This window comes from Eublepharis macularius, chromosome 3 (genome assembly GCF_028583425.1).
Source record: "Eublepharis macularius isolate TG4126 chromosome 3, MPM_Emac_v1.0, whole genome shotgun sequence".
Taxonomy (NCBI): domain Eukaryota; kingdom Metazoa; phylum Chordata; class Lepidosauria; order Squamata; family Eublepharidae; genus Eublepharis; species Eublepharis macularius.
The window spans coordinates 86,082,041-86,109,016 of record NC_072792.1 but is presented as its reverse complement, the minus strand read 5'-3'; the positions used below and the strand labels follow the sequence as shown (position 1 = coordinate 86,109,016).

The 26,976-nt window shown below is 48.1% G+C and overlaps 1 protein-coding gene across 4 annotated transcripts in view; it reads left to right on the top strand.

The window, feature by feature from the left end:
* The window catches only part of CASK (calcium/calmodulin dependent serine protein kinase), a 361,240-nt gene that overhangs the window by 244,460 nt on the left and 89,804 nt on the right, over positions 1 to 26,976 (top strand). For all 4 annotated transcript variants that reach the window (XM_054974058.1, XM_054974057.1, XM_054974056.1 and 1 more), the window contains exons 11-12: positions 4,188 to 4,309; positions 17,784 to 17,861. In XM_054974058.1, coding sequence (XP_054830033.1) covers positions 4,188 to 4,309; positions 17,784 to 17,861 — 200 coding nt within the window. The remainder of the gene's footprint in view (positions 1 to 4,187; positions 4,310 to 17,783; positions 17,862 to 26,976) is intronic.

Genomic DNA, 26,976 nt, shown 5'->3' with positions numbered 1-26,976 from the left:
GGATATTTCAGTTTAAATAAAAGATGACCAAGATACAAGGCTTACAAAATTCTGCATGGGGTGGAGAAAGTAGGTAGAGAATTCTTTTTCTTTCTTTCTTTCTTTCTTTCTTTCTTTCTTTCTTTCTTTCTTTCTTTCTTTCTTTCTTTCTTTCTTTCTTTCTTTCTTTCTTTCTTTCTTTCTTTCTTTCTTTCTTTCTTTCTTTCTTTCTTTCTTTCTTTCTTTCTTTCTTATAATACTAAAACTCAGAGGTGCCCAATGAAGTTTATGGACAAATTCAGGACAGGCAAAAGTAATTCACTCTCAGTGAAGATAGTGATGGTTTAAAAGCATAGATGGCTTAAAAAGGTGATTAGGCAGATCCATGGCAAGTTTCTATGGCCAGTGCACATTGAGAGGGTTCCCCCCTGCCCCATGTCTACCCTCCAATTTGTGGCCATGTAGTCCATCAATGACTATAAACCATGGTTACTGAAGGAAACTCCACATCCTAAATCAACGAACCTGGGCTTCTTTGTGCTGTTTGTTAGTCCTCCAGGGCAACTGTGTGAAACAGGATGTTGAACTAGATGGACCATCAGTACGATCTAGCAGAGCTCTTCTTCTGTTCTAAGTAACTTGTAGTGTGCAGAGAGGGAAGGCTGAAATGGATATGGTATTTACTGTGGGATGCATCCTACAAACTGAGTGCAAGTCATTGTGGAAGCTGATTTTCCTTTCTTCCCCTTCTTACAGTAGGCTGTTGTGATCCCCAAATAGCCAGTGCTAGGCATCAGGGGAGGCTCATAAATAAAAATGGCACGATGCATGGAAGCTACAGTGAGGAGGGGGACTTGGGTAAAATTTTCCCCTACTTCCCTTTTTCACTGGCAGAGCAAGTTTTCTATTTACAAAAGAACAAGAGGTGTAGTCCCATTGCTTTTATAATGTTTATATTGTTTTAAGCTGCTGTTAAACCGCCCTGAGCCCGTCTGACAGGGAGGGCGGTCTAGAAATGCGATTAAATAAATAAATAAATAAATAAATTTTCATTACAATTTCTTAAGCAGCATGATATTTTATCCAGAAGACTACCCCAATCCTTCTCCAGTATCAGATTTTCAGGGGTTAGAGGTTGCTTCAGCTTTGAGTTTCTATGGGGAGAGGAAGGCCACAAATTGGAGGGTAAACATGGGTGGGGGGGAACCCTCACAGTGTGCACTGGCCATAGAAACTTGCCATACGTGTGGTTACAGTCAGAAAGTGTTCTTCAGTCAGTTTGAAATCAAAATCACCATGGATCGATTGTATAACATATACTGGTCCCCAAACATTTAGCAGTTTGTTATCCAGGACAACACAACACAACATTCTGAACAGGAAGCTACAGAGCAGTCTACCTCCTCTTGTAGGCTAGAACCAAATAGGCCTGTGACTTTCTGGAAGAGTTCCATATGTCTACAGTGTGCAGATGCCATGGTGGCAGAGAAATATTCTTTCTTTGCCACCATCATTGTCCTGGAGTAGGCTTTAAAACGAACTCTATCCTGTGTCTCGTCAAATTCATCCTGAGGCTTTCTCCATTGTCACTCTAGCTATCTCCCTTGTCATTTCATCGCCCACAGCTCTTCTGTAGTGATTTTGTGCCATTCTTTGCCAATTAAAACCTCTCATATCCAGTCCAGTTTATCAATGGATTGTGCAGTGGTGCTTCTTGATCTCTGTTGTGTAGATCATTTCAGCTGGGTCTCCATGAGTGATGTCAACAGGATTCTGTGAGTTGTAAAGACCTTTATCTATAATTTGGACCCTTCTTAGTTATTAAAATGTAAGGTGTGGATAAGAGCTTTATTGTGGGCAACTATCACTGCCTAGTTGAGGGGATTTTTTCTAAATTATGAAGAGAGGTGATAATAAGACTGTTGCTTTTAATTTCGTTGATCAGCAATGTTTGCTAATTATCAAGTCTCTAAATTGCCATTTTGGGGAGAAGTCATTGGGCAGATAATGGCAAAGCAACTCCAGGGCTACCTGGCTGGTACATCTGCCCTTCACCCATTTCAATCTGGCTTCAGGGTTGGTTTGGGGATAGAAATGGCCTTAGTACCTCTTGTGGACAGTCTCCATTTATGTAGGGACAATATCCTGATTGCTGCTGCCTTTGATATCTTCATTTGCTCGTTGATGTTGAAGTGTTCCAGGACTGATGTATGGATCATAGGGATGGCTTTAATTGTAAGAAACATTAAACTACTATTAAGTAAAATTATCAGAAGTTTCTGCTGATTTTTAATTTTTAACATGTAGCATATTGAATATTAGAGTATTTTATAATCTTCAGTCCATTCATTGTCAACAATTATTTGATGTAGTCATTAAGGCAGTGCTCCTGAGCTTTTTTTGAAATGGTGACCCATAAGTCCAAATTTACTTAGTAAATTTACTTAGTGACCCACTTGAAAAAACAGAGCATTCACAAAAAATTAACACTGCGGGGACCTGAGACCCACTTTCATAGGCTTTGTAGCCTATTTTTGGGTCAGGACTAACAAGTTAAGAAACTCTGCATTAATTCAGATTGGTGTCTGAAGAAGGAAGCTCTGACTCAAAAGCTTACACTGGGGGTCCCCAACCTTTTGAAACCTGTGAGCACATTTGGAATTATGACACAGTGTGGTGGGTGCAGCCATAAAATGGCTGCTTCGGCATACCTGCAGTCATACAATAAAAATCCTTGTGCTGTGGAAGCAGTTTCTGCCAAAGAAATGTTTTTAAAAATCTGCACAGCCAGTCAGAAGCCATGCTTGTCAAAGCCCCATCTGGCACCACCCACTTTCTAAAAACATTTGATGGGCACCAGGAAAGGTATCGGTGGGCACAATGGTGCCTGTGGGTTCCATATTGGGGACCACTGGCTTGTATCCTGAAAATCTTGTTAGTCTCTAAGGTGTCGCTGGACTCAAATCCTGCTGTTCTTCTGCAGTCCAACACAACTACCCACCTAAAACTATCCTGCATTAATGCACATATTTTATGATGTAGGACTGAGATTCAGAAGGTGGTTTGCCCAAGATTACAGTAAGTTATTAGCTGATGTTGAATGTGAATCTAACTGCAATTGTGTGCAGTCTTTCTCCACTCTGTGAAAATCAGTGACCTTTGACTGGAGTAACTGCATATAATTTCACTCCAAGTGTCTCATTTAAAACTTAACAGTCTTTTTGAATATGTATTGATTGCAATATAACCAATGTATGGACCTTATTTTATCAAGAACTGCTAGTTGCCAATTTGTTTACATATGTACATACATATACAAACATCATTGTATCTTTTTGCATTGTATTAAAACAAACAACTCCAATGATGCAGAGTGGTAAGCTGCAGTACTGCAGCCCATGCTCTGCTCACGACCTGAGTTCGATCTTGACGGAAGTCAGGTTCAGATAACTGGCTCAAGGTTGACTCAGCCTTCTATCCTTCTGAGGTTGGTAAAATGAGTACCCAGTTTCCTGGGGGTAAAGTGTAGATGACTGGGGAAGGCAATGGCAAACCATCCCATAACAAAAAGTCTGCCAAGAAAACGTGATGCAACTCCCCCCATGGGTCAGTAATGACTTGGTGCTTGCACAGGGGACTACCTTTACCTTTAATACAATAAAACCTTTGTTATCTAGCACTCGTGGAGAAATTAATCAAATGTAACAGATACTCAAGCATATAGCTTTACCACACAGAGGACTGAACCCGACCCCATTGCAAACCTCATGGCAACAGCCCCAAAGCTTGATGGGACCAACTTCCTGGGAGACCTCCACCAAAGCTGTTTTCTGACAGCTTGAGGCAGGCTAAGGGGGAAAGGAGACACCTGGGAATGACATCAGCTTGCAGCACCATTTGTCAGAAGTCCAGCTGCATCAGGCTGGAAAGACAGGACTGGGGAGTATGTGTTCTGGAAGATGGATGTGTATGGTGGCTGAGAGGGAGTTGCCCCATGGGCAATGCCAGATGATCAAAAATTCTGGATAACAAACCTTTTATTATACATTCATTTTCATGCGCTTAAAATCTGCAATGTAACAGTTCCTCAGCAAAAGCTGTAGATCGTAATGTTTTGAGAGGCAGGAGATAGTGTGAATAAAGAAATCTTTTTCCAGGTTTTTACTCGAGTTATTTCACTAAGTGGTTTCTTGTTGGTCTGATTATAGGAGCAGTTTCTCAGGTGTTGGACAGCCTAGAGGAAATCCATGCACTTACAGATTGCAGTGAAAAAGACTTAGATTTTTTACATAGTGTTTTCCAAGATCAGCATCTTCATACACTACTAGATGTAAGTATTGCTTAAAAGAAGTATTTAGTTTATTGAAACATTTGGAACTGTTAAACATTTGTTAGTTTCCAACAAATTTCAAAGATGTTTGCTATTGTCAAAGAAAACTAAACTTGGCTGTTGTGGGTTTTCCAGGCTGTATTGCCGTGGTCTTGGCATTGGAGTTCCTGATGTTTCGCCAGCAGCTGTGGCTGGCGTCTTCAGAGGTGTAGCACCAAAAGACAGAGATCTCTCAGTGTCACAGTGTGGAAAAGATGTAGGTCATTTGTATCTACTCAGGAGGGGTGGGGTTGAGCTGAGTCATCCTGTAAGAGTTTCCCAGGGTGTGGAATGCTAATGACCTACATCTTTTCCACACTATGACACTGAGAGATCTCTGTCTTTTGGTGCTACACCTCTGAAGATGCCAGCCACAGCTGCTGGCGAAACGTCAGGAACTACAATGCCAAGACCACGGCAATACAGCCCGGAAAACCCACAACAGCCATCGTTCTCCGGCCGTGAAAGCCTTCGACAATACATCAAAACTAAACTTACTGATAAATATGCATATTCAAAGCACATGTATGTGTGTTGTAATGTAGAGACATCGAACAGATAATAACAGATCCTGAGTAGCATTTTCAGTTGTGCATCTTTGACTAGAGAGAGGCACAAAACGGGGGGAAAACAAGAGTTCATCTTCGTTCTTCTGTGCCTCCACACATGGGACTGCGCAGGCGCAGGCCAGCCGCCGGAGAATTTTCTAGAGCTTCCATGGCTCCGAAGGGGCCGTTTGTCGCGCGCCTCAGCGACCGTTTTCCCGCCCAAACGGTCACGTGATCCTCCAGCGACCAACGGCCCCTTCCCTCAGTTCTCTTCTTGCCGCCGCTTGGAGAGAACGTGAGCTTCGTTGCTCTGTGCTTTGTGCTTTTTTCTGACTTCTGATTGATCTTTGGCTTTTGACTTTGGACTTCGGACCTCGACTACTCTTCTGCTTACTGATTTGGACGTTGACTGGACTCGGTAAATACGACCCGGATTGTTTGACCTCTCTCTTTAGCGTGCCCCTGAAGATGGCCTCAAAGGCTCTCTTTAAGCATTGCCTCCAATGCCACACGAAAATGGCCAAGACCGATGGCCATGAACTGTGCCTCTTTTGTTTGGGGGAGACCCACAATGTGTCGGCCTGTAGGATTTGCCAGGGCTTCACCAGCAAGGCCCGGCAGGAGCGCAAGGCCCGACTGAACTCCTCCCTGTGGCAGAAGGTCATGTCCGGAGGCGCCCCGTTACCTTCCTCCAAGGCCAGCCCTAGCCCCTCTGCCGAACGGCAATCGAGAGCTGGCTCAGTGGCCTCCGCGAGGTCGGGGTCGAAACCGCGCCCCCCGAGTGCCTCGGCGTCGAGAGCGGCCTCTCCAGCGCAGGGACCGGTGCGGCCGCCCCGTAGCGCATCTTCCACCAGATCGGATCCGAGACCGACATCGGAACCGAGGATCCGGGTACCGAGTCCCCGATCGGAACCGACGACCGGGTCGATTCCGGTGAAGCCTAAGAGGTCGAAGCCGAGGTCCCCTTCGAAGGCGAGGAGTGCGTCGGTTCCGAGGTCTTCTTCGGAACCGGCGAAGAAGAAGAAGAAGACCAAACATCATCGGTCGCCGCATCCCGCTCCCCAGGAGGAGGTCATCGTGCTTCCTCACACGCCTTCCCCTCATCTGGATTCCCCCGAACCAGAGGAACTCGCCGTGCCGGTGCCGGATCCGATGGCCTTCGAGACGGTGCCCGCAGAGTTCTCGTCGGGGCCGGAGCCGAGCCCGCGCCGTCGGAGCCGACCATCGCCTGCTCTTCGGTCGCCGAGGCTGGAACCGAGCCCGTCTCCTCGTCGGAGCCGTCCTTCCCCTGCCCGTCCATCTCCACCGGCTGCCGGTCGTGAGCGACGTCGGTCTGGGGACAGTGTCCGATCGGCCCGGTCCACTGCGTCCCGACATCGACAGGCCTCCTACCTCCCCTCGCCATACCGTTGCCAGTGGGAAGGGGCACCTGCGGGTTTCTCCGTGTCGGAACCGAGGCCTTCGACATCGAGGTCGGCGTGGGCTCCCCCTCCGCTCCAGGTTCCGGAATCCCAGCTCGGTTCCGATGAGGAGGATGTGGAGAGCTTTGGCGGCTACCAGTCGGAGTCCTGGTCCGAACCATCGCCGGCTGAGGAGCTAGTGCCATCGGCGGACTCGCCTTTCGAGGACCTCCGCATCTACGCCGACCAGATGGCAAGGATGGCCAAGGCTCTCGAGATGGACATCTCCTCGGCAGTTCCCCAGACCAAGGACAAGCTCCTCAAACGCATTTACGGAGACAACCCGGCGTACGTTGGCTTCCCCATGCTCGAGGGTATTGAGGAAATCGTGGAGAAGGTATGGCAGGTGCCCTGTGATCAGCCTCCAACATCCAAGAGGATTGAGCAGCTCTACAAGATCAAGCAGGGTACCTGGCCGGCGCTGGTGAAACACCCTCCACCTTCCTCCCTTGTCACAGAGGAATTCAACCCCCGACGATCGGGTCACTCCTCGGTGCCTGCCGATAAAGAGGGCAAGAAGCTTGATGCCATGGGCAGGCGCCAGTACATCGTCGCTTCGCTGGGTCTGAGGATTGCCAACTACCAGACCATCATGGCAGGGTACCAGCTGTACCTCTGGGAGAAGTTGGCATCCTATACCCGGGACCTCCCTCCTGAGCAGAAGGCGGTGGTGTCCCTGCTGCAAACAGAGGCTGTCCGGCTGTCTAAACAGCAAATGAACGCTGGGAGCCACGCTGCTGACACTGCTGCTAGGGGGATGGCTTCGGCGGTGGTCCTCAGGCGCCACTCCTGGTTGCGGTCTACGGCCCTGTCCCAAGAGGTGCGTTCCAGGGTGGAGAGCATGCCCTTTGAAGGGGACTCGCTGTTCTCCAAATCGACCGACGAGACCCTGAAAAAGAAAAAAGAGGACAGGCAGACGGCGCGGTCTTTGGGTCTAGCTCCAGCGGACAAGCCCTCCTCCAGGTCACGGTACGCTCCCCGGTCAGGCCCTTACCACTATCAGGGCAGGTACCAACAGCAGCGGCCGGGCTACCAGCAGTATCCTGCCTACCAGCAGCGGCCTTACCCTCCCGCACAGCAGCAGAGGAGGCGTCGGCCCTTCAAGCCTCGTCCGGCACAACAACCGGCCCAGCAGAAGGATCAGCAGGGCACCGGGAGGCAGTACTGACGGGTCACGCCAGCCGTATCCCCGAACTTTTCGGACAGACTTAGTCCACTCCTCTCTGAGTGGGAGTCAATAACATCTGACTCATGGGTCTTAACTATTGTTGAACTGGGGTACGGGCTGGAATTCATTGAGCTGCCTAGGTGCACTTCACCCCTGACAGCTGTCAATAACACTATGGCCGAGCTGGATGCGGAGATCGTGTCGCTCTTGGCCAAGGGTGCTGTGGAAGAATTGCCCTATGAGGACTCTGTAAGGGGGTTCTTCTCTAGGTTCTTCCTGGTCCCCAAGAAGGATGGGGGCTTACGTCCCATTTTAGACCTGAGGGGCCTTAATGCCTTCCTCAAGGTGACCAAATTCAAAATGGTAACGTTGGCGGCTGTGATCGCCTTGCTGAAACAGGGGGATTGGTTTGCGGTTCTTGACTTAAAGGACGCATACTTTCACGTGGGCATACGGAAGGAGCACAGGAAGTACCTGAGTTTTGTTTACCGGCAAAGGGTTTTCCGGTATAAGGTGCTCCCCTTTGGCCTGTCCACTGCCCCACGAGTGTTCACGAAATGTGTGGCCCCTGTGGTTTCCTTCCTGCGGGAAGAGGGCTGTACCATCTTTCCGTACCTCGATGACTGGCTCATCGTGGCTGAATCGGAGTCTAGGCTGGTGCAGGACATTGGCTTGGTACTTAGCACTTGCCAACGCCTGGGGCTCCTGGTGAACTTGGAAAAATCCAAGCTGGTGCCCAGCTGCAAGGTGTCCTACATTGGCGCACTGTTAGACTCTGTGGAGGGTAAGGCCCTGCTCCCTTTGGAGAGGGCTCGGACCCTAAGGGGTCTAGTGTCCATGTTTAAAAGGAACCGGTTCCAGTCTGTGCGCGCTATCCAGTGCTTACTAGGGCATATGGCAGCGGCCACCTCTGTGGTGCCTTTTGCTAGGCTGCGTATGCGCCCTCTCCAGAACTGGTTTGTGCGGAGGTATGATGCTCTGCTGCACCCTCCATCCCTCAAGTTCTCTATCCCGAGGGTCATCCTCTCCTCCTTGGACTGGTGGATGTCTGATGACAACTTGTTTAAAGGGACCCCCTTTGGGTATCAGCACCATGACATCACGGTTACCACTGATGCCTCTCTGTTGGGATGGGGGGCTTACTGTGGTGATGTGTCTGTGCAGGATGTCTGGTCTGAAAGGGAAAAGACCCTCCATATTAATGTGCTTGAACTAAGGGCCATTCGTTTCGCACTTGTGTCTCTTACAGCACTGCTGAGAAATCGTCAGGTGTTGGTGCAGACGGACAACACGACTGCCATGTACTACGTGAATCAGCAGGGGGGCACAGTGTCCATGGCCCTGTGCCGGGAAGCCACACTCACTTGGCAGTGGGCTATCAAGAACGGCGTGTCGCTCCGTGCTATACACGTGGCTGGGTCAGACAATGCCCGGGCAGATGCCCTCAGCAGGGTCCCTTTACTGGACCACGAGTGGGAGCTGAACGTAGAGTGCGTTGGGCCGATCTTCTGGATGTGGGGTCATCCAGTGATAGACGTGTTCGCCACTGCGGCAACCACCAAGGCCCACACGTTCTGTTCCAGGGCAGGGAGCGACCCCCTCTCTATTGGGGATGCCTTCCAGTTTACGTGGACGCAGGGCTTGCACTACATGTTTCCTCCATTCCCCTTGATTCCCAGGGTCCTGTGCAAGATAGAGGAGGACGGGACAGACTGCATCCTAGTGGCCCCCTTCTGGCCACGGCAGGTTTGGTTCCCGAAGCTCCTGCGGCTGTCCCAACGGACATATGTCAGTCTGCCCCCTCGGCAAGACCTTCTCCTAAACGGGAGCCTAGTCCACCACGATCCCAGGAAGCTGCACCTAACGGCTTGGCGGATCGTTCCTCCCCTGTAGGCTTTACTGACGAGGTACAGAGGGTCCTCCTGAATGCTCGTCGGCCATCCACTAGGCGCGCTTATGCGGCCAAGTGGCGCAGGTTTGAGCTCTGGGCACTTGCCAGAGGAGTGGTGCCCGAGAGCAGTCCCTTGGGGGTTGTGTTCGAGTATTTGTGCCACTTGCGTGGCCTGGGCTTGAAGGTGTCCTCCCTCAAGGTACACTTGGCAGCGATATCAGCTGCTCACACCCGAATTGAGGGTGCTACGGTGTTTTCTCACTCGCAATCCCGCCAGTTCCTTAAGGGCATGTACAATCTTTACCCACCTGTGTCTGCGCCAGTGCCTCGGTGGTCACTGTCCTTGGTGCTCTCACATCTCATGTTGCCTCCATTTGAACCTATGGCTACATGCCCCTTGGATATGCTATCCTACAAGGTAGCATTCTTGGTGGCCGTCACGTCGGCCAGAAGGGTCAGTGAGCTGTCTGCACTGCGGTCTGACCCTCCCTTTCTTGTGTTTCATCCCAACAAGGTGGTCCTGCGTCCCTGCCTTCAGTTCCTGCCCAAGGTGGTGTCCGCCTTCCACCTCTCGCAGTTTATCTCACTGCCTGCATTCTTTCCTCAACCCTCCTCTAAAGGGGAAAAGGCCCTCCATACCCTAGACTTGAAGAGGGCCCTAGCCTATTACCTGGATAGGACGAAGGGATTCCGCGCCAGTCCTCACCTGTTTGTATGTTTTGGGGCCAAGGACAAGGGTAACAGGGCTTCCTCACAGACCCTGTCTAGGTGGATTGTGACGGCCATTAGCAAGGCCTATTCCCTGGCAGGGGTGGCTTGCCCGCTTCATGTCAGAGCCCACTCCACGCGGTCCCAAGCATCCTCTTCGGCACTCCTCAGGGGGGTGCCCCTGGTTAACATTTGTAAAGCAGCCACATGGTCCTCTGCAGACACCTTTGTCAGGCACTACGCCGTTGATGTCAATGCGGAGCAGGATGTATCTGTGGCCAAGGCTGTCTTACACTCCCTTTTTTCCTGAGGGAGTTTGGAATGGCTTTCTTGGCGTACCTGCTGGGTACCCTTGAGTGAAAGTGTGTATATATGTACCTGGGGGTGTGTATATATGTAAATATTGAATATTTATGTGTCCTTACACAGTTTTTTACATAGATGTATATACGCATATCTATTTATTTTTGATCTTGTTTGTTCAATAAAATTGTGTTGGACTTCACCCCCGCCTTCCTTATTGTGTGAAGCTTGGTACACTCCCATGTGTGGAGGCACAGAAGAACGAAGATGAAAACAGGGTTAACATACCTGTAACTTATGTTCATCGAGTTCTTCTGTGCTGACACACAACCCTCCCTCCTACCCCGCTGTGAACTCCAATGCACAATACTGTGGTGGCTGTAACGGATATTGGTGTTTTTAAGGTGTTACGGCTGAAGTGTGTTGGTCAAGCGGCGGCAAGGGAGAACTGAGGGAAGGGGCCGTTGGTCGCTGGAGGATCACGTGACCGTTTGGGCGGGAAAACGGTCGCTGAGGCGCGCGACAAACGGCCCCTTCGGAGCCATGGAAGCTCTAGAAAATTCTCCGGCGGCTGGCCTGCGCCTGCGCAGTCCCATGTGTGTCAGCACAGAAGAACTCGATGAACATAAGTTACAGGTATGTTAACCCTGTTTTTCGAATTATCGCATTCTACGAATCACGAAACACGAACTTCCATGAAATTGACCTGTTTCATGATACGATTAATTAGTTTTGTGATTCGTCAGAACCTAGGGCACTTCAATGGCCCCCTTCATACCCAGAGATGTCAAACTCGCATTCATCCTGAGATGTGCCCCACCAGGCACCCACCACTTCTTTAAGATGAATTTTGTCAGTGGCCGCCCCCTTCTTGCAGGCCCAGGAGGCAGTCTACAGTCTGGACCACCTCCACTCCGTCCCCCAGGGTGCCACGGCCTCAGCGGGTGGGGGGTGGCCCACAGCACCCCCTTGTGCCCCAACAGGTGGCCACCGTGTCCAACTAATGGGTTTTGTCTGTGGTCCCACTCCTTATGGTTGGGGAGGGTAAGACCAAGTTCCCTGGATGGGGATAGCAGAGTAATGCAGTGGATTGATGCCCGCCCCTTGAGTTGAGAAGCGGTGGCTGCTGAAACCACCCACCTGCGGATGTGGCAGCACCTGCGGATGCTCTCCCCCGGGTCCCATTGGGGACAGCGAAGCAATGAAGTGGATAAGTGCCCACTCCTCGTGCTGAGGTGCTTGCTTCCCATGCTGAGGAACAGTGAACAACAAAACCACCCATGGACATGGCGGTGCCAGCAGATGCCCTCCACACTCACCCAGGCAGGACAGGATGCACTAAATAAGACCCTTGCCTGCCTCTCATCTGCAAAAGCCACCCGCTGGACATGGCAGCAGGGATGGATGCCTCCCCCTCTTTGGGGGGAGATCCAGAGGAATTAGCTGTGTTAGTCGCCAAATAGAAAAGAGTCCAGTAGCACCTTTAAGACTAACCATCTGACAAAGGGAACTGTGATTCTCAAAAGCTCAAGGTGCTAGTAGACTCTTTTCTATTTTGCACAACCTGTTGGACGTGGCAGCACTGAACAGATGGAGGTTGCGGGGAGGTTATTCTAATTCCCACTCCCGGTGGGGTGTCTCCCCCACCCTGGGTACTGCACTGAACGCGAGCGAATGAGTGCCTCCTCCTCTCTGGGGGGAGGTTATTCTAAGTCCCACTCTTAGAGGGGCCTCAATTCTGTGGGGAAGCAACGAGGGCAGAAAGTGATGCCAGTCCCTCGTGCTGAGGAGATTCGGCTGCCAACAGAACCCATCTGCTGGATGTGGCAGCACCAACGGACACCTCCCCCTCTTTGGGGGAAGGGTATTCTAAGTCCCACTCCCGAGGGGCCATCTCTCCCACCCTGGGACCTGGACTGAACACAAGTAGATGGACAGATACCTCCCCCTCTTTGGGAGGAGGTTACTCTTATTCCCATTCTTAGGGGGACTGTCGCCTTTTACTAAAGATTTCCAACTGAGAGAACATGGCCACCGTTGCAGAGCAGTGCACTGCAGTACCTTCCACAGCACACAATTGAAACATTGTAAGCCCCCCATCCAACCGAGAGAACATGGCTGCCATCACAGAGCAGCGCACTGCAATACCTTCCACAGCACACAATTGAGACCCACCCTCCCCCCCATGAGAAGATATTTGCCATGGCTACAGACAGACTGACAAGGCCTTCATCCATGAGGACGTGTGGGTGGTCTAGAGTCTGACGGTATACGACTTAACTTTTGACACAGCAGGCATGTAACCCACAAACCCCTTCCAATTCAGGACAGGTGCTCCAAGAAAGAATAACAGTCCTGTGAGCCCCCACCAGAGGTGCCCACTCAGCTTTGCTCCAGAGCCAGTCAGTGTCCCCAAGATGGGTGAGGGAGGAGAGCCCCCAAAGGGCACACAGACACATTCCCAGGAGGGAAAGGTGCCCAAAATAAGCGTAAGGAGGAAAGAAAACAAAAGGTGGTTCTGTGACCCCACAGCGGAGGTGCCCACTCAGCTTTGCCCCAGAGCCAGGCAGTGTCTCCAAGATGAGGGAGAGCCCCCAAACAGCACACAGACACCTTCCCAGGAGGGAAAGGTGCACCAAACTAGAGTTAAGGATTAAAGAAAACAAAGAGTGAGCAACTGAGCCCTCAGTGCAGGTGCCCAATAAGATTTGTCCCAGAGCCTGGCGGCAGGTGGGCAGCCCCCAAACAGCACACAGACACTTTCCCAGGAGGGAAAGGTGCACCAAACCAGAGTTAAGGATTAAAGAAAACAAAGAGTGAGCAACTGAGCCCTCAGTGCAGGTGCCCAATAAGATTTGTCCCAGAACCTGGCGGCAGGTGGGCAGCCCCCAAACAGCACACAGACACTTTCCCAGGAGGGAAAGGTGCACCAAACCAGAGTTAAGGATTAAAGAAAACAAAGAGTGAGCAACTGAGCCCTCAGTGCAGGTGCCCAATAAGATTTGTCCCAGAGCCTGGCGGCAGGTGGGCAGCCTGGGGTGGCTTAGAGCCCAGATAAGTTCAGGTCCAGGGAGGGGTAGCCAAGCAGGGGGAGGTTGACCTTAATAAAGGACAACATATCCATCAGGTCCGGATGCAGACGTGCGCTGCAGAGATGGAGGAGGTCTCCCAGGTGGAAGAATACCCACTTGCTCTGGACACTGGTGGGAAGGCAGGAGAGGATATTAGTGGCCCCAATTGAGAGGTCCAGCCAGATGGCAGATTTTCGTGCCCAATACTCCAGGGAGTTGGTGTTGGGGGGCTCAATAGGCTTGGCAAGGTACTCTTGCACCATTGCCCCCGCCGAGCCCTCAGCCCTGCTGCTGTCAACCACCCAGCTCACCACCGAGGACCAGAATTGTGATGAATCCCTTTTGGGAGGGCTCTCATGGCTGGGGACGCCTGGCTGATTTACCGCCTCCTCCTCCTCCTCTATCCCCCCCCTCTGCACCCACAACCCTTCATCCTGCTTTTAGTTCCTGGAAACCTGCACACCACTATGCACAGGTCCTTCTTCCTTTCCTGCAGCTGGCCATTCCGCAGGATGATGCTGCCCTATTACGGGGGTCACACATGCATGCTAGTCTGTACGGCTGCTCCTGACAGAGAGGATGCAAGCAGGTAGGCATGCCAGCCTGCAACCTCCTGACCAAGTCCCTGACCCTGGGGGGAAGAGCATCCTCATGCTCTAGCTGTTGGGCCAGCACCCGGTCCAGCCCGTGGATCGGGGATGACCTGTCCCAGGCTGAACTGGTAGGAACAGAGGAGCTTGGTGGTGTCCTTAATGGCTTCAGGACACGGACCATCTGGGAGAGAGCTAACCAGTCCATAGAGCTGATGCTGACCTCCTTTCCCTCCAGCATAATGGTCGGTGACGACATTATGTCCTGTACCAGGTTTTTTTGCTCCACCAAACAACTAACCATGTCGTAGGTGGAGTTCCAGCGGGTGTGCATTGTCCTGGTAGAGGTGGTGCTTGGAATCGTCCCCCTCCCCCTGCCTCTGGAGCAGCTCGCGCAAAGACTTCACACTGCGGGAGAAGTGAGAAGTCAGAGGCCGGCAGCTGTCCAACAAGGCATGCATGGACAACATTCCCTCATCCCAGCTGGCCTTGACCTTGCTACCTAGCCCAAGAGCATCCGTCATGATTAGGTGCAGCTTATGTGCCAGGCAGACAAGGCCATCGAGGGATGCCTCTCTCAGGGCAGCCAGCATGTTACTTCCTGCATCGGTGACCATGATGCCATGGACAAAATCACCCCCGAACAACCAGTCTCTCAGTCCTGCCTTGATTGCGGTGGCAATATTCTTCCCCATGTGATCCTCATCCATCTCCCATGCCTGGAGAAGAACCACTCTAGCCCGGCGTCAAGGGTAGCACCTCACTCCGAGGCCCTAGCCTTTCCCTAGGGCAGTGGAGGTCCTCTGGTTGCCACCAGTGGACAGTGAGGGCCAAGTAGCCGTGATGACAGCCACTCCACATATCGCTGTTAAGTACACAGTTCGCCCTTTGGCACCCGACAGCTCCTTATATACCATCTCTCACACACGGTGGTAGAGGGCAGGCAAAATTCATCAGCCAATGGTCCACCATGACAGCATTGTGAACCAGGGGGCAAAATGTTGCAACAGCCTCTAAAAGCCCACACTATCCATGATAGACAAAGGGAGTCCATCCAGGGCAATCGCCTCCGCCACCACGCGAGTGCACGCCTCCTGAGCCCTCCCCCTGACTCTTGCTCAGCACTGTCACTGAGCCCAAGGGGACAACATCCTGCAGGGTAGCTTGCCTGGACATTCCATTCCCACCCGCAGCACCCTCAGTGCAAGGCTTCTTGCTCGGGGTGGACTCCCATTCCCCTCCCCCTTCTCTCTGATCAGAAGAAATAAAGAACAACAAACAGAAACAGTAGAGTTGAGCATGTTAGCTGACACACATGATGCACCCTCAGAGCCTAAACAAGAAGAAGGGGATCCAGAACAAAGTATAAGACATTCAATTGGACCAAACTAAGGAATACTACTGAGAAAACTTTTCTATTTGACAAGAACAGAAGTTGTACCAGAACCTTCTAGCTGGGAAGATATAGAAAGAATGCCAGCAAGAGAAGAAAAATGGGGAAAAGCTGCAGAAGAAGAAATTGAATCTCTAATCAAAAAAGAGACATGGACACTTACAGAACTACCACCAGGAAAACGAGCAGTAGGATGCAAATGGATCTTCAAGACTAAGCATGATGCAGAAGGGGAAATTCAAAGGTTCAAAGCTTATTTACTAAAGGGCATGTGAAGAAGACTACGATGAAACCTTTACACTAGTGGTGAGACACACCAATAAGAACACTTCTAAACATAGCAGCAGCAAGGAAGATGCATGTGGAACATCTGGACATGAAGACTGCTTTTCTACATGGAGAGCTGAAAGAAGATATTTATATGGATTAGCCACCAAGATTTGAACAATTCAAAGACAAACAACTCGTATGTAAATTTTAAAAGAGCATTTATGGGCTGAAACAGGATGCAAGGGCATGGAATCAGAAACTGAACCAAATGCTTATCAAGGAAGGATTCATACAAGGCAGGGCAGAATGCTGCCTGTATTCAAGAAACAGAAACAACAAATGGACATACAGATTTATGAAGATAACTTGTTTTTTTGCTATGAAGACAGGAAGGACTGTGATGAAATAGTTCAACACCTAAGTCAAGAAGTAGAAGTAAAACAGCTGGGAGACATCAGTTACTCTCTTAGAATACAAATAGAGCCAGAAGAAGATGGGAACTATCTTCTCAACCAGAAGCAGAAAATTCTAGACTTCCTGGACTACATGAACATGAAGGAAGGCAGACCAGGAAGCACACCTATGGAAACAAGCTTCCTGAAACAAGATGAAAACGGTGAACCTCTATGGAACATCAAAATGTACAGAGAAGCCGTTAGAAAACTACTATACATAAGTACGGTGACACAGTCTGACATTGCAGCAGCAGTGTGAATACTGTGCGGGGAAAAGCACATCACCAAATGTAAATGACTGCAATGTAGTCAAGAGACTAGAAAGTTACCAGCAAGTGATAATTCCAGACTAGTGGGCAGAAGACACTACAGATAAAAAGTTCACCAGTCGACAGATGTTCTTCTATGGCGGAGGAGCAATCAGTTGGGCACATAGAAAACAAAAACTTGTAGCAGCAGCATCTACTGAAGCTGAATGTATATCACCAGCAGAAGCATGTCAAGAATTCAAGTGGATGATACAACTAATGGAAGACTTCGGGATAGATGAACCAAGACCCATACAAGTCTTTGAAGACAATCAAGGATGCATAAAACTTGCAAAGACAGAAAAGATCAAATCAAGGTCTAAGCACGTAGACATAAAGCATCACATAGTAAGAAACATGCAAGAAGAAGGGTTTGTTGAGTTACAGTATTGTCTTACAGCAGCAATGATTGCAGATGTTCTCGCCAAACCACTTGCAGGAGAAAAGTTTGAAAGTTTAAGGAAGATTAATCTTGTAGACTTTATACTCTAGACCTTGAGAAGGGGTGTTAAAACCAGCAATGGTGAGTGTACAAAGATAAAGAGAAGAAGACCCATCAGGGCACAGCCAAGATTGGTCAGGACAGCACCTCTCTTTCTTTTAGCATCACTTCCTTGTCTACTCTCTTGATTGGTACTCTGAGGGCAATATCCTCTTCATCTCAGTTTCTCTCTCTCTGTTAGCTAGATAATTAGACACTGTCTCTCTCTTTTCTTCACTATTGAAGTATGTATATTCCTAAATAAAGTTTTATTTACACTTAAGCAGTAATGCATGGCTCTCGCTATGTAAGGCACTCTGCCAACAAAAATTAAGGATACCATGAATTTTGTGGTGAATGTGATTGACTGCTAAACATACTGTGTTTAGTTATCCAGAACACAGGGGTATGGATCTCTAATGTGCCACTGGACTCGAATTCTATTGTATTAACTTACATATCTATGGAAAACATACTGACATGCAGACCACACTTGCTGGAGTAAAGGAATGTTATGTCCTTGATGTTAGGATTTACAGAAAGTTTTTTTTTTATTTCTATATCATTTTTTTCTAAACTTGGAATTAAATGTCTTATTTTATGCTACTTTGAGTTTTTTCATCCCATAGGGTAATTTTAGTAAAACTTTCAGTTGATAAACTGCCCATGTATATAATGTATAAAGTATACTGGTAAAATATTTCAGAGATATTCTACATTTTGCAAAACAGGAAGCTGATAAATGTTAATAATAATGCATTAAAGGATGGTTTATTTTTTTCCTTCCAGCTTTATGATAAAATTAACACAAAATCTTCACCACAAATCAGGAATCCACCAAGTGATGCTGTACAGAGAGCCAAAGAGGTAAGCATTTTAAAGCCTGTTTTAAAGTTGTTGTGTGTAGAGATGGGCACGAACCGTTCATCACAAACTGGGCTGGTTTGTGGTCTGTGAACCAGCAGTTCGTCAGGGCGCATTTTGACGAACCACTATGATTTTTAGGGCTATTCATATGGTTCATATTTTGGTTTGTGATTCCAGATTGCCTGGCACCAGTTAATCTATTCCCTAGGCAATGCGTGAGAAAGACGTCTGCAGACCTTCTGTAGCCCTGGGAACATAAATGTTAGCCCTCCAAAGCTTGATAGGCAGCTCTGGCTGCCAACCAGAGAGCTCCCATTCTGCTCTATGAGAACAAGGAGTATATAACACCCAGCTCTCAGGCGAGTGGTTTCACTTTCCAGCAGGCCGTTAGGGAGGGAGGGACTGCTGCTGGATTTTCAGTCAGAAAGGGAAGTATTTGGATCTTGTGCTGGAGATTCTGTTATATATTAGACTGATTAACAGTCTCGTTCTTATTTAGAGCACCTGTCCCAGCTGGGAAGGTGCCTAGGTGGTGGGTTAGGGCTCTGACCCCACCCTAGTCTCTGGGCCGCTGCCAGGCTTAGGGGCCAAACCTAGTGGGTTCCAAGCCTAGTGGGTTGTGACCCCATCCCAGTCTCTGCGGCAGCGCCAGCCTCGGAGGCCAAGCCTAGTGGATTCCTCAGCTGAGGGCTCTTCTTTAGAGCACCTGTCTCGAGTGGGAAGGTGCCAGGGTGGTGGGTCAGGGCTCTGACCCCCTCCTCAGTCTCTGTGCCACTGCCAGACTCGGGATAACTGTCTTGATGGGTCAAGGCAGTGGCCCACCTCCCGTGCGAACACACACATATGCAAGGGGATTTTTTTTTTAAAAAAGTTGTTTTTGAAAGAGTTTTTTAAAGTTTTTAACCACAAACAACAAAAAACCACATAAATAACATTTCAAATAGGTTACTCAATACAGATGATAATTATAATGGATGGCACATTGGATGTATCCACTTGTCCACAATAGCAAATATTTCTTAAAGAGTAAAGAGGTCCAAAGAGCAAGCAAGTTTTGACTTTGTTCCACTAGAAGTCAAATAGTCTATAATTGGTACCCAGTCTTCCAAGAAGTTTGATTGTAGGTCTGGCAAATCCATTAATTTAAGATTGTATGAAATTTTTTCCATAAAAAATAAATCCCATAATCTGTCATGCCAAGCTGAGATGTTAGGTGCTGCTGGGTTCTTCCACATGGATGCTATTGTAGTTTTAGCCAATGAAAGTAGAGACGCTATATGCTCTCTAGGAGCAGATGGTAGATCCTTATCCAACCAGAGGTTTAATAAAATTAACTCAGGCTTTAGAGGAACTTCATACCCAGTAATCAATTTTATTCTGTTTACTACCTCTATCCAAAAAGCTTTGATAACTTTGCATTCCCACCAGCAGTGAAGAAAGGAGCCAATTTTGCCACATTGCTTCCAACATAAGGGGGAAATGTTTTTATTACAGTAGCTAAGCTTCTGGGGTGTAATGTACCACCTAGTGACTGAGTTTTTAGTGACTGAGTTCTGATATTGATGGACCGTGACTTGATAATTGATGAGGACCAAATTTTAGACCAGTGAGCCTCCGAAAATTTGAAATTACAGTCCTTTGCCCAAGCCGTTTGATAAGAAAATGATTTGGGTTTAGGGCATGCAAGTAAAATTTTGTACAATTTGGACAGAAGACCCTTGTAATTATTCCTGGATGGCAAAAGAAAATTTTCAGTCTGTTAAGTTACGATTTAGAGATTCTTTCAAATTATGCTGATTGAATAAATGACTAACTTGAAAATATTGAAACCAAGGAAGTTTATTATCAATTTTAGATTCCAGTTGCTGTTTTGACAGCATGAGCCCCTTATTTGATATGTCTATTAGTCTGGTTAAATTGCCTGATTTCCAGACAGTATAGGAATCTTGGGCTATAGCTAGTTTAAACCATTCCTGACCCATAAAACAAGATAAAGGGGAGATACCTGGGGCTAAGCGAAATCTGTGCCTGTCCCACACCTCCAAAGTAGCCTGTAAAAATGTTTTTTTTTAATAAGATGCAGGCGTTCTGAAGCTTTATTCCAAATGGTTTCAGAAAGATTTTTGGGAGTCGTGTATGATTTTTCTATTTTCTTCCAGTCTGACTGAAAGTTATCTAACATAAGACTTAAATAAGTTAAATGTGTTGCATCATAGTAAAGTTTTATATCGGGTACCCCTAGGCCCCCTGTTGAAATAGGGTTACGCATAACATGATGCCTAAGTCTCAGTTTTTTCCCTTCCCAAATAAAGGAATTTACTAGTTTTTGCCAGATATCTAAGGTTTTAAATTTGATTCTTATTGGCACAGCTCTAAGCAAGAAGAGTATTTTAGGGAGGATAATACCTTTAATCAAATTAATTCTTTCCAACCATGTTAAATGAAGATTTTTCCAACTAGCTAGCATTTTGGAGGTATGCAAGGGGAATTTTAACTGCTTTCCCCAAGGGTGGGGGAGGCTTCCCTTGCGGCCACCCTGTTGAGGAGATTTCTGTTCCACCAAGTATTCCTTCTCCCCAGGATTAACCTCCCCTCATGGATTGCTGTTGTCCTTTCCTGTCCAAGAATATTCCTGTCTCCCCAAGAACATCTCCTTGACTGTCCCCTCAAAGAGTGATTCTGTCCCCATTCCAGGCCCAAAGCAGTTTAGCTGGTCCCAAGGACTGTCATTTCACTCTGAGGGCTGTTGTTCTGTTCTTGTAGGAAGTCTCTAACTCCATCCCACATTTTCATTGCAGCTTTTTGGCGCTGCAGTGTTTTTAAATGGAGCCAGTGCAAGTCAATTGACATTTGTAGCTCTCATTATATAATAATAATAATAATAACGTTCAATTTATATATCGCCCTTCAGGACAACTTAATGCCCACTCAGAGCAGTTTACAAAGTATGTTATTATTAATCTTCGTTCTTCTGTGCAGCCCCACATGGGGACTGCGCATGTGCAGGCCAGCCGACGGAGAATTCTTCAATGCTTTCTAGAGCTCCATAGGGGCTGTTGCTCACGTGACACAGCAACCATTCCCGCTTGAACGATCACATGACTCAGTGGGCGAGCAACAGCCCCTTCCCTCAGTTCTCTTCTTGCCGCCGCTTGAGGAGGAACTTCGCTGTTGAGCTCCATTCGTTAGCATTTTTTCTGGTGATTTTTTCGGTGTTTCTGACCTTCGGACTGTTCTTGACTTCGATTATTGCTTGCTGATTTGACTGCGATCATTCGGTGTGTATTGACTCAGCCTGGTTGATGACGTGTTCCGGATTTGCCCCTTTTTTGCCTTCATTAATCACTATTTCTTCGAAGGCACTTTTCAAGCACTGTTCCCAGTGTAATATGAAAATGACCCTTACTGATGCCCATGACCTGTGCCTGTTTTGCTTGGGTGAGGGGCACAATGTGATGGCATGTAAGATCTGCCAGAACTTTACTCCCAAGGCCAGGCATAACAGAAGTCAACGTTTGAGGGCTTCGTTGTGGGACAAAGTGCTGGAGGCGGAAGAGGTGCTTAAGTCTCCTTCAACCAAGGAGCTGGCAGGACAATCAGAGTCAAGGACAGGATCAGTGCCAGCAACTGCTGGGCGGCATTCAAGAGCTGGTTCCGTAGTTTCATCTAGGTTGGTTCCAGCATCGGTTCTGGGGGACAAAGTGTCAAGTCCTGTACAATCAGCTTCAGGATCAGATCCGACTGGCAAGCCTTTGAGTTCAGTGCCATTGGTTCCAGCTTTGGATCCGGCAGGAAAATCCTTGAAGCAGAAGTCGAAGCCGAGGCCGGCATAGGAACCACCAGCCAAAAAGTCCAAGAAAACGAAGTATGCACCTCAAGAGGCATCAGGGTCAACCCGTCAGTGCTCACCGTTGGAGGATGTGATACTGGTTACCCTACGTACTCCATCACAACATTTAAACTCTCCGGCTCATTCCATGTCTGAGGGGGAGATTCCAGAACCGAGAGTTACATCGGAACTGAGACATCGGGCTGCGATTGTGGATTCTGACCTGGACCATTCACCCTGTCGGGGGCATGAGACTCGGACAGATTCGTCTCCCTGTTGGGCCCGTCATCAATCGAGTTCATCGGTGAGGTCGCACCGGAACCAACATGCCTCACAAGGGAGAGTCCCATCAGAGCCGAGGCGAGCTGTATCAACTCAGCATCATCATGGCTGCTGTGGTTCGACGCCTTCTCGCTACCAATGGCAAGATGACTATACAGAGCAGAGACCCTCGGGTGCAGGAGATCATAAGTGGCTTCACCCTCCATTTCCGGAGGCACCTTCGGTGTCAGAGGAGGGAGAGATGGAGGTGGATCATTCCGATGTCAGTTCTGAGTCTCTGTCGGAGCCTTCTCCCGATGAGAATGTGGGGCCTGTAACTGGTTCTCCTTTCGAAGACCTTCAGTTGTATGCAGAGCAGATGACTTGAATGGCAAAGGCCCTAGATATCGATATGTCATCAGCTACACCGAGAACGAAGGATAAGTTACTGTGTCGTATATATGGTGATGCTCCTGCTGTTGTCGACTTCCCTATATTGGAAGGGCTGGAAGAAATCGTGGACAAGGTGTGGAAGGCTCCTGCTGAGTTACCTGCAACATCAAAGAGAGTAGAGCAGATGTATAAGATTAAGCAGGATATGTGGTAAGCACTGATAAAGCATCCACCACCATCCTCCTTGGTTGCAGAGGAGATTCCACACCGTAAAGCAGGTTCTCACTCAGTCCCACCTGATAAGTAGGGAAAGAAGTTAGACACCCTGGGGAGAAGGCAATACACAGTATCAGCCTTGAATATGCGAATTGCCAATTATCAGACAATAATGGCTGGGTACCAGCTTTATCTATGGGAGAAGCTACAGTTATATATCGCTGACCTCCCAGAAGACAAGAAGGCGCTTGTATTGTTGATTCAGACAGAGGCAGTACGACTTTCAAAACAACAGATGAATGCAGGCAGTCATGCTGTGGATACCTCGGCGAGAGGTATGGCAAGCGCAATTCTCCTACAGAGACATGCCTGGCTCCATTCCACAGCCCTCCCAGTGGAGACGAGGGCGAAAATTGAAAGTCTACCATTTGAAGGAGATCAACTGTTTTCTACTGGGACTGACAAATCTCTTAAGAAGAAGAAGGAGAATCGGCAGACAACCAAATCTTTGGGGTTGACTTCAACGAAGACATCCTACAACCAAAGGTATTTCCCCAGGCATACCCCATATCAGTATTATGGGAAGTCTTACCAGCGTCCATATTCCCAGTACCAACCACAGAGACAGTACGCTACGTCTCAGCAGTCGAGGAGATGTAGACTTTACAAGCCCCGTCCATCTCAAGGGCCGGCGCATCAGAAAGATCCTCAAGGCGCTTCCAAGCAGTTTTGACTGGAACAAGTGAACTCTAGCCCTACTTTTGGAGACTGCTTAGCACCCTTTTTGGCTGAGTGGGAGTCAATAACGACTGATTTGTGGGTCTTGACCATTGTGAGAATGGGTTATGGGCTAGAGTTTACTGAGTTACCAAAGTGTCTTTGGCCAGAAATGGCAGTTAATAATACATTATCTGAATTGGAAGGTGAAATTCAAAATCTCTTGTCCAAGGGGGCAATTGAAGAAGTAAAAGTTGATGATTCACAATCTGGTTTCTTCTTACGCTTCTTTCTGGTACCAAGGAAGGATGGGGGTTTGCGCCCTATCTTAGATTTAAGAGGCCTTAAGGTTTTCCTCAGGGTGTCAAAGTTCAAGATGGTTACCCTGTCAGTTGTGCTATCATTACTAAAATTCAGGGACTGGTTTGCGGTCCTTGACCTTAAGGACCCATATTTTCACATTGCCATAAGAAAAGAGCACAGGTTGGTGCACAATGTCAGTAAAGTGGTGCACACGTGTAAGAGATTGGGCCTTTTAATAAATGTTGATAAGTCCAATTTAGAACCTATCCAGAGAATGTCGTATATTGGAGGGGTGTTGGACTTCTCTGTTTCAATGGCGTTCTTGCCACATGAGAGAGTTCGATCGATCAAGTCTCTGGTTTCCCTTTTCACTAGGAATCGTTTTCAGCCAGTGCGAACCATACAGCGCCTGTTAGGGTACATGGTATCTACTACACCAGTCATGCCCTTTGCAAGGTTGCATATGCGATCCTTGCAGAACTGGTTTGTAAGGAAGTACTACCTGTTTTTGCATGCACTTTCACTGAGGTTTTCAATAACAGGAGAGATAGTTCGTTCTCTATCCCAGTGGGTTGATGATCATAACCTTTTTAAAGGAATGGCCTTTGGGTATGCCCATCATGACCTGGTGGTGACAACAGATGCCTCACTGGCTGGCTGGGGTGCACACTGTAATGGGGTGTTTGCCCAGGGGGGTTGGTCGAAAAGTGAGTTACAGTTACACATCAATCTGTTGGAGTTAAGAGCAATACAATTTGCATTTGTTTCGTTTGCAGGCTTCCTACGAAATGGGAATGTATTGGTGCAAACAGACAACATCACGGTGATGTACTATGTAAACCGTCAAGGTGATACTGCATCCCTAAGGCTCTGCAAGGAAACTGTGACTCTGTGGCATTGGGCAATAGCAAACAGTATATCTATTCAGGCAATCCACATTGCGGGTACAAACAATGCAAAAGTGGATGTACTCAGCACAGTCATTGTATCAAATCACGAATGGGTCTTGAATGACAAATATCTTACTCCTGTATTCGACCGGTGGGGAATACCGGATATAGATGTCTTTGCAACAAAAAGCAATGCAAAGGCCAAGGTATTTTGCTCCATGGCAGGGAGCGATCCATTGTCCATTGGGGATGCATTCTAGGTCACCTGGACAGGGAGATTCCATTACATGTTTACCCCAATCCCTCTCCTAGCAAGGGTACTGTGCAAAATAGAGAGGGACAGCACCGATTGTGTACTTACAGCACCGTTTTGGCCAAGGCAAGTGTGGCTGCCAAAACTTCTACAGCTGTCCAGACAGACATATGTCAAATTACCTGTGCAGCCAGATTTGCTGCACAGTGGGGCGTTATTTCACCACGACCCGGGCAGTTTGCACTTGACAGCATGGCAAATTCAGCCACATAGTCAGAATGCTCTTCCCAAGTACAAGAGGTCCTTTTGAACACAAGAAGGCCTGTGACTAGAAGGTCTTATTCAGCCAAGTGGACTAGATTTCTGGCCTGGGCAGAAGCTAGAGGCATATCAGCTATAGCATGTCCACCAAATCTCATATTTGAGTATCTATGTCAGCTGAAAGCGGATGGGTTAGGTGTCCTCATTGAAAGTGCACTTGGCTGCTATTTCCTCAGTTCACCTACTGGTGGAGGGATGAACAGTGTTTTCCCATTTAAGATCCCACCAGTTTATGAGGGGAATGTCTAACCTGTATCCAGCTGTTTCCTTACCAATTCCCCAATGGTCATTGCCCCTGGTGTTGGCACGCTTGATGTTGCCACCCTTTGAACCTCTAGCAACCTGTCCCTTGGATGTCTTATCTTACAAGGTGGTGTTTTTAGTTGCAGTTACCTCTGCTAGAAGGGTGAGCGAGTTAGCAGCACTCAGGGTGGACCCTCCATTTCTGAAGTTTCACTCTAATAAGGTGGTGCTAAAACCTTGCTTACAGTTCCTACCTAAGGTAGTAACTGCTTTCCATTTAGCACAAGAAATTTCTCTATTGGTGTTTTTCCCAAAACCAGTGTCAAAAGGAGAGAGAGCCTTACACACATTAGACTTAAGGGCATTAGCTTTTTATTTGGATAGAACAAAGCCCTTCCGGGATACCATGAGGTTGTTTGTTTGCTTTGGTGGAATGAATAAAGGTAAACAGGCATCTTCTCAGACGATCTCATGGTGGATTGTCCTTGCCATTGAGAAGGCTTACGGCATGGCTGGATTACAGTGTCCCTTGAGGGTAAACGCTCATTCGACAAGGTCGCAAGCTGCGTCTTCTGCTCTTATCAAGGGTGTCACTTTGGCGCAGATTTGTAAGGCAGCGACATGGGTTTCTGCTGATACATTTGTTAAACATTATGCAGTTGATGTAAATGCAAACCAGGATGTGGCAGTTACGAGATCCATTTTGCACTCTCTGTTTGCCTTAAAAAAAAAAATAAAGGAGATTAATGAGTTGTTACTAAGAAATTTGGGTTCATTGGTTCCAGAGGTGTGTTAACTTTGCACTACATTTTTGTGTGTTTTCCTGTTTTTATGGTCACATTGTTTAATAAAATTGAGTTGGATTTCACACCCGCCTCCTTGTGATGTGTAGCTTGGTACTCTCCCATGTGGGGCTGCACAGAAGAACAAAGATGAAAACAGGGTTGCACTCACCTGTAACTTCTGTTCATCGAGTTCTTCTGTGCAGACGCACATGCCCTCCCTCCTATCCCGCTGTAAACTCCCTGGGTGCTCCAATTGGGAGTGGCGGCGGCTGCAGAGGAACTGAGAGAAGGGGCCATTGCTTGCCCGTTGAGTCACGTGATCATTCAAGCAGGAACGGTTGCTGTGTCACTTGAGCAACAGCCCCTTTGGAGCTCTAGAAAGTGTTGAAGAATTCTCCATCAGCTGGCCTGCGCACGCACAGTCCCCATGTGTGTCTGCACAGAAGAACTTGATGAACAGAAGTTACAGGTGAGTGCAACCCTGTTTTATCCCCACAACAAAACACCCTCTGAGGTGAGTGGGTTATCATTATATCTAATGGAACTTTCCTGGTGGCACCTGCTTTGGGAGTCTATAACTCAGACACCCAAAATCCAATCTTTGCCAGACTTGGACAGCCTGCTGAAGACTTCCTGTAAGTTTGGTGTCTCTGGCTGTCAAGGGGACCGTTCTGCAGCCTCCAGAAGTGACGAACCATGAACCAAACAAACCGGTTCACGAACTGGGGCAAGTTCGTGAACGTTCGTGGTTCATGCAACATGATGAACCGTGAACCGCCACGAACTGCCATTTTCTCAGTTCGTGCCCATCTCTAGTTGCGTGTAAAATTCTGTGCTTAAAATTCTTATTGTAACTTTGAAAATGGTGAGTGTTCATCTGCAGTCAAAGAGCAAGACCTAGGTC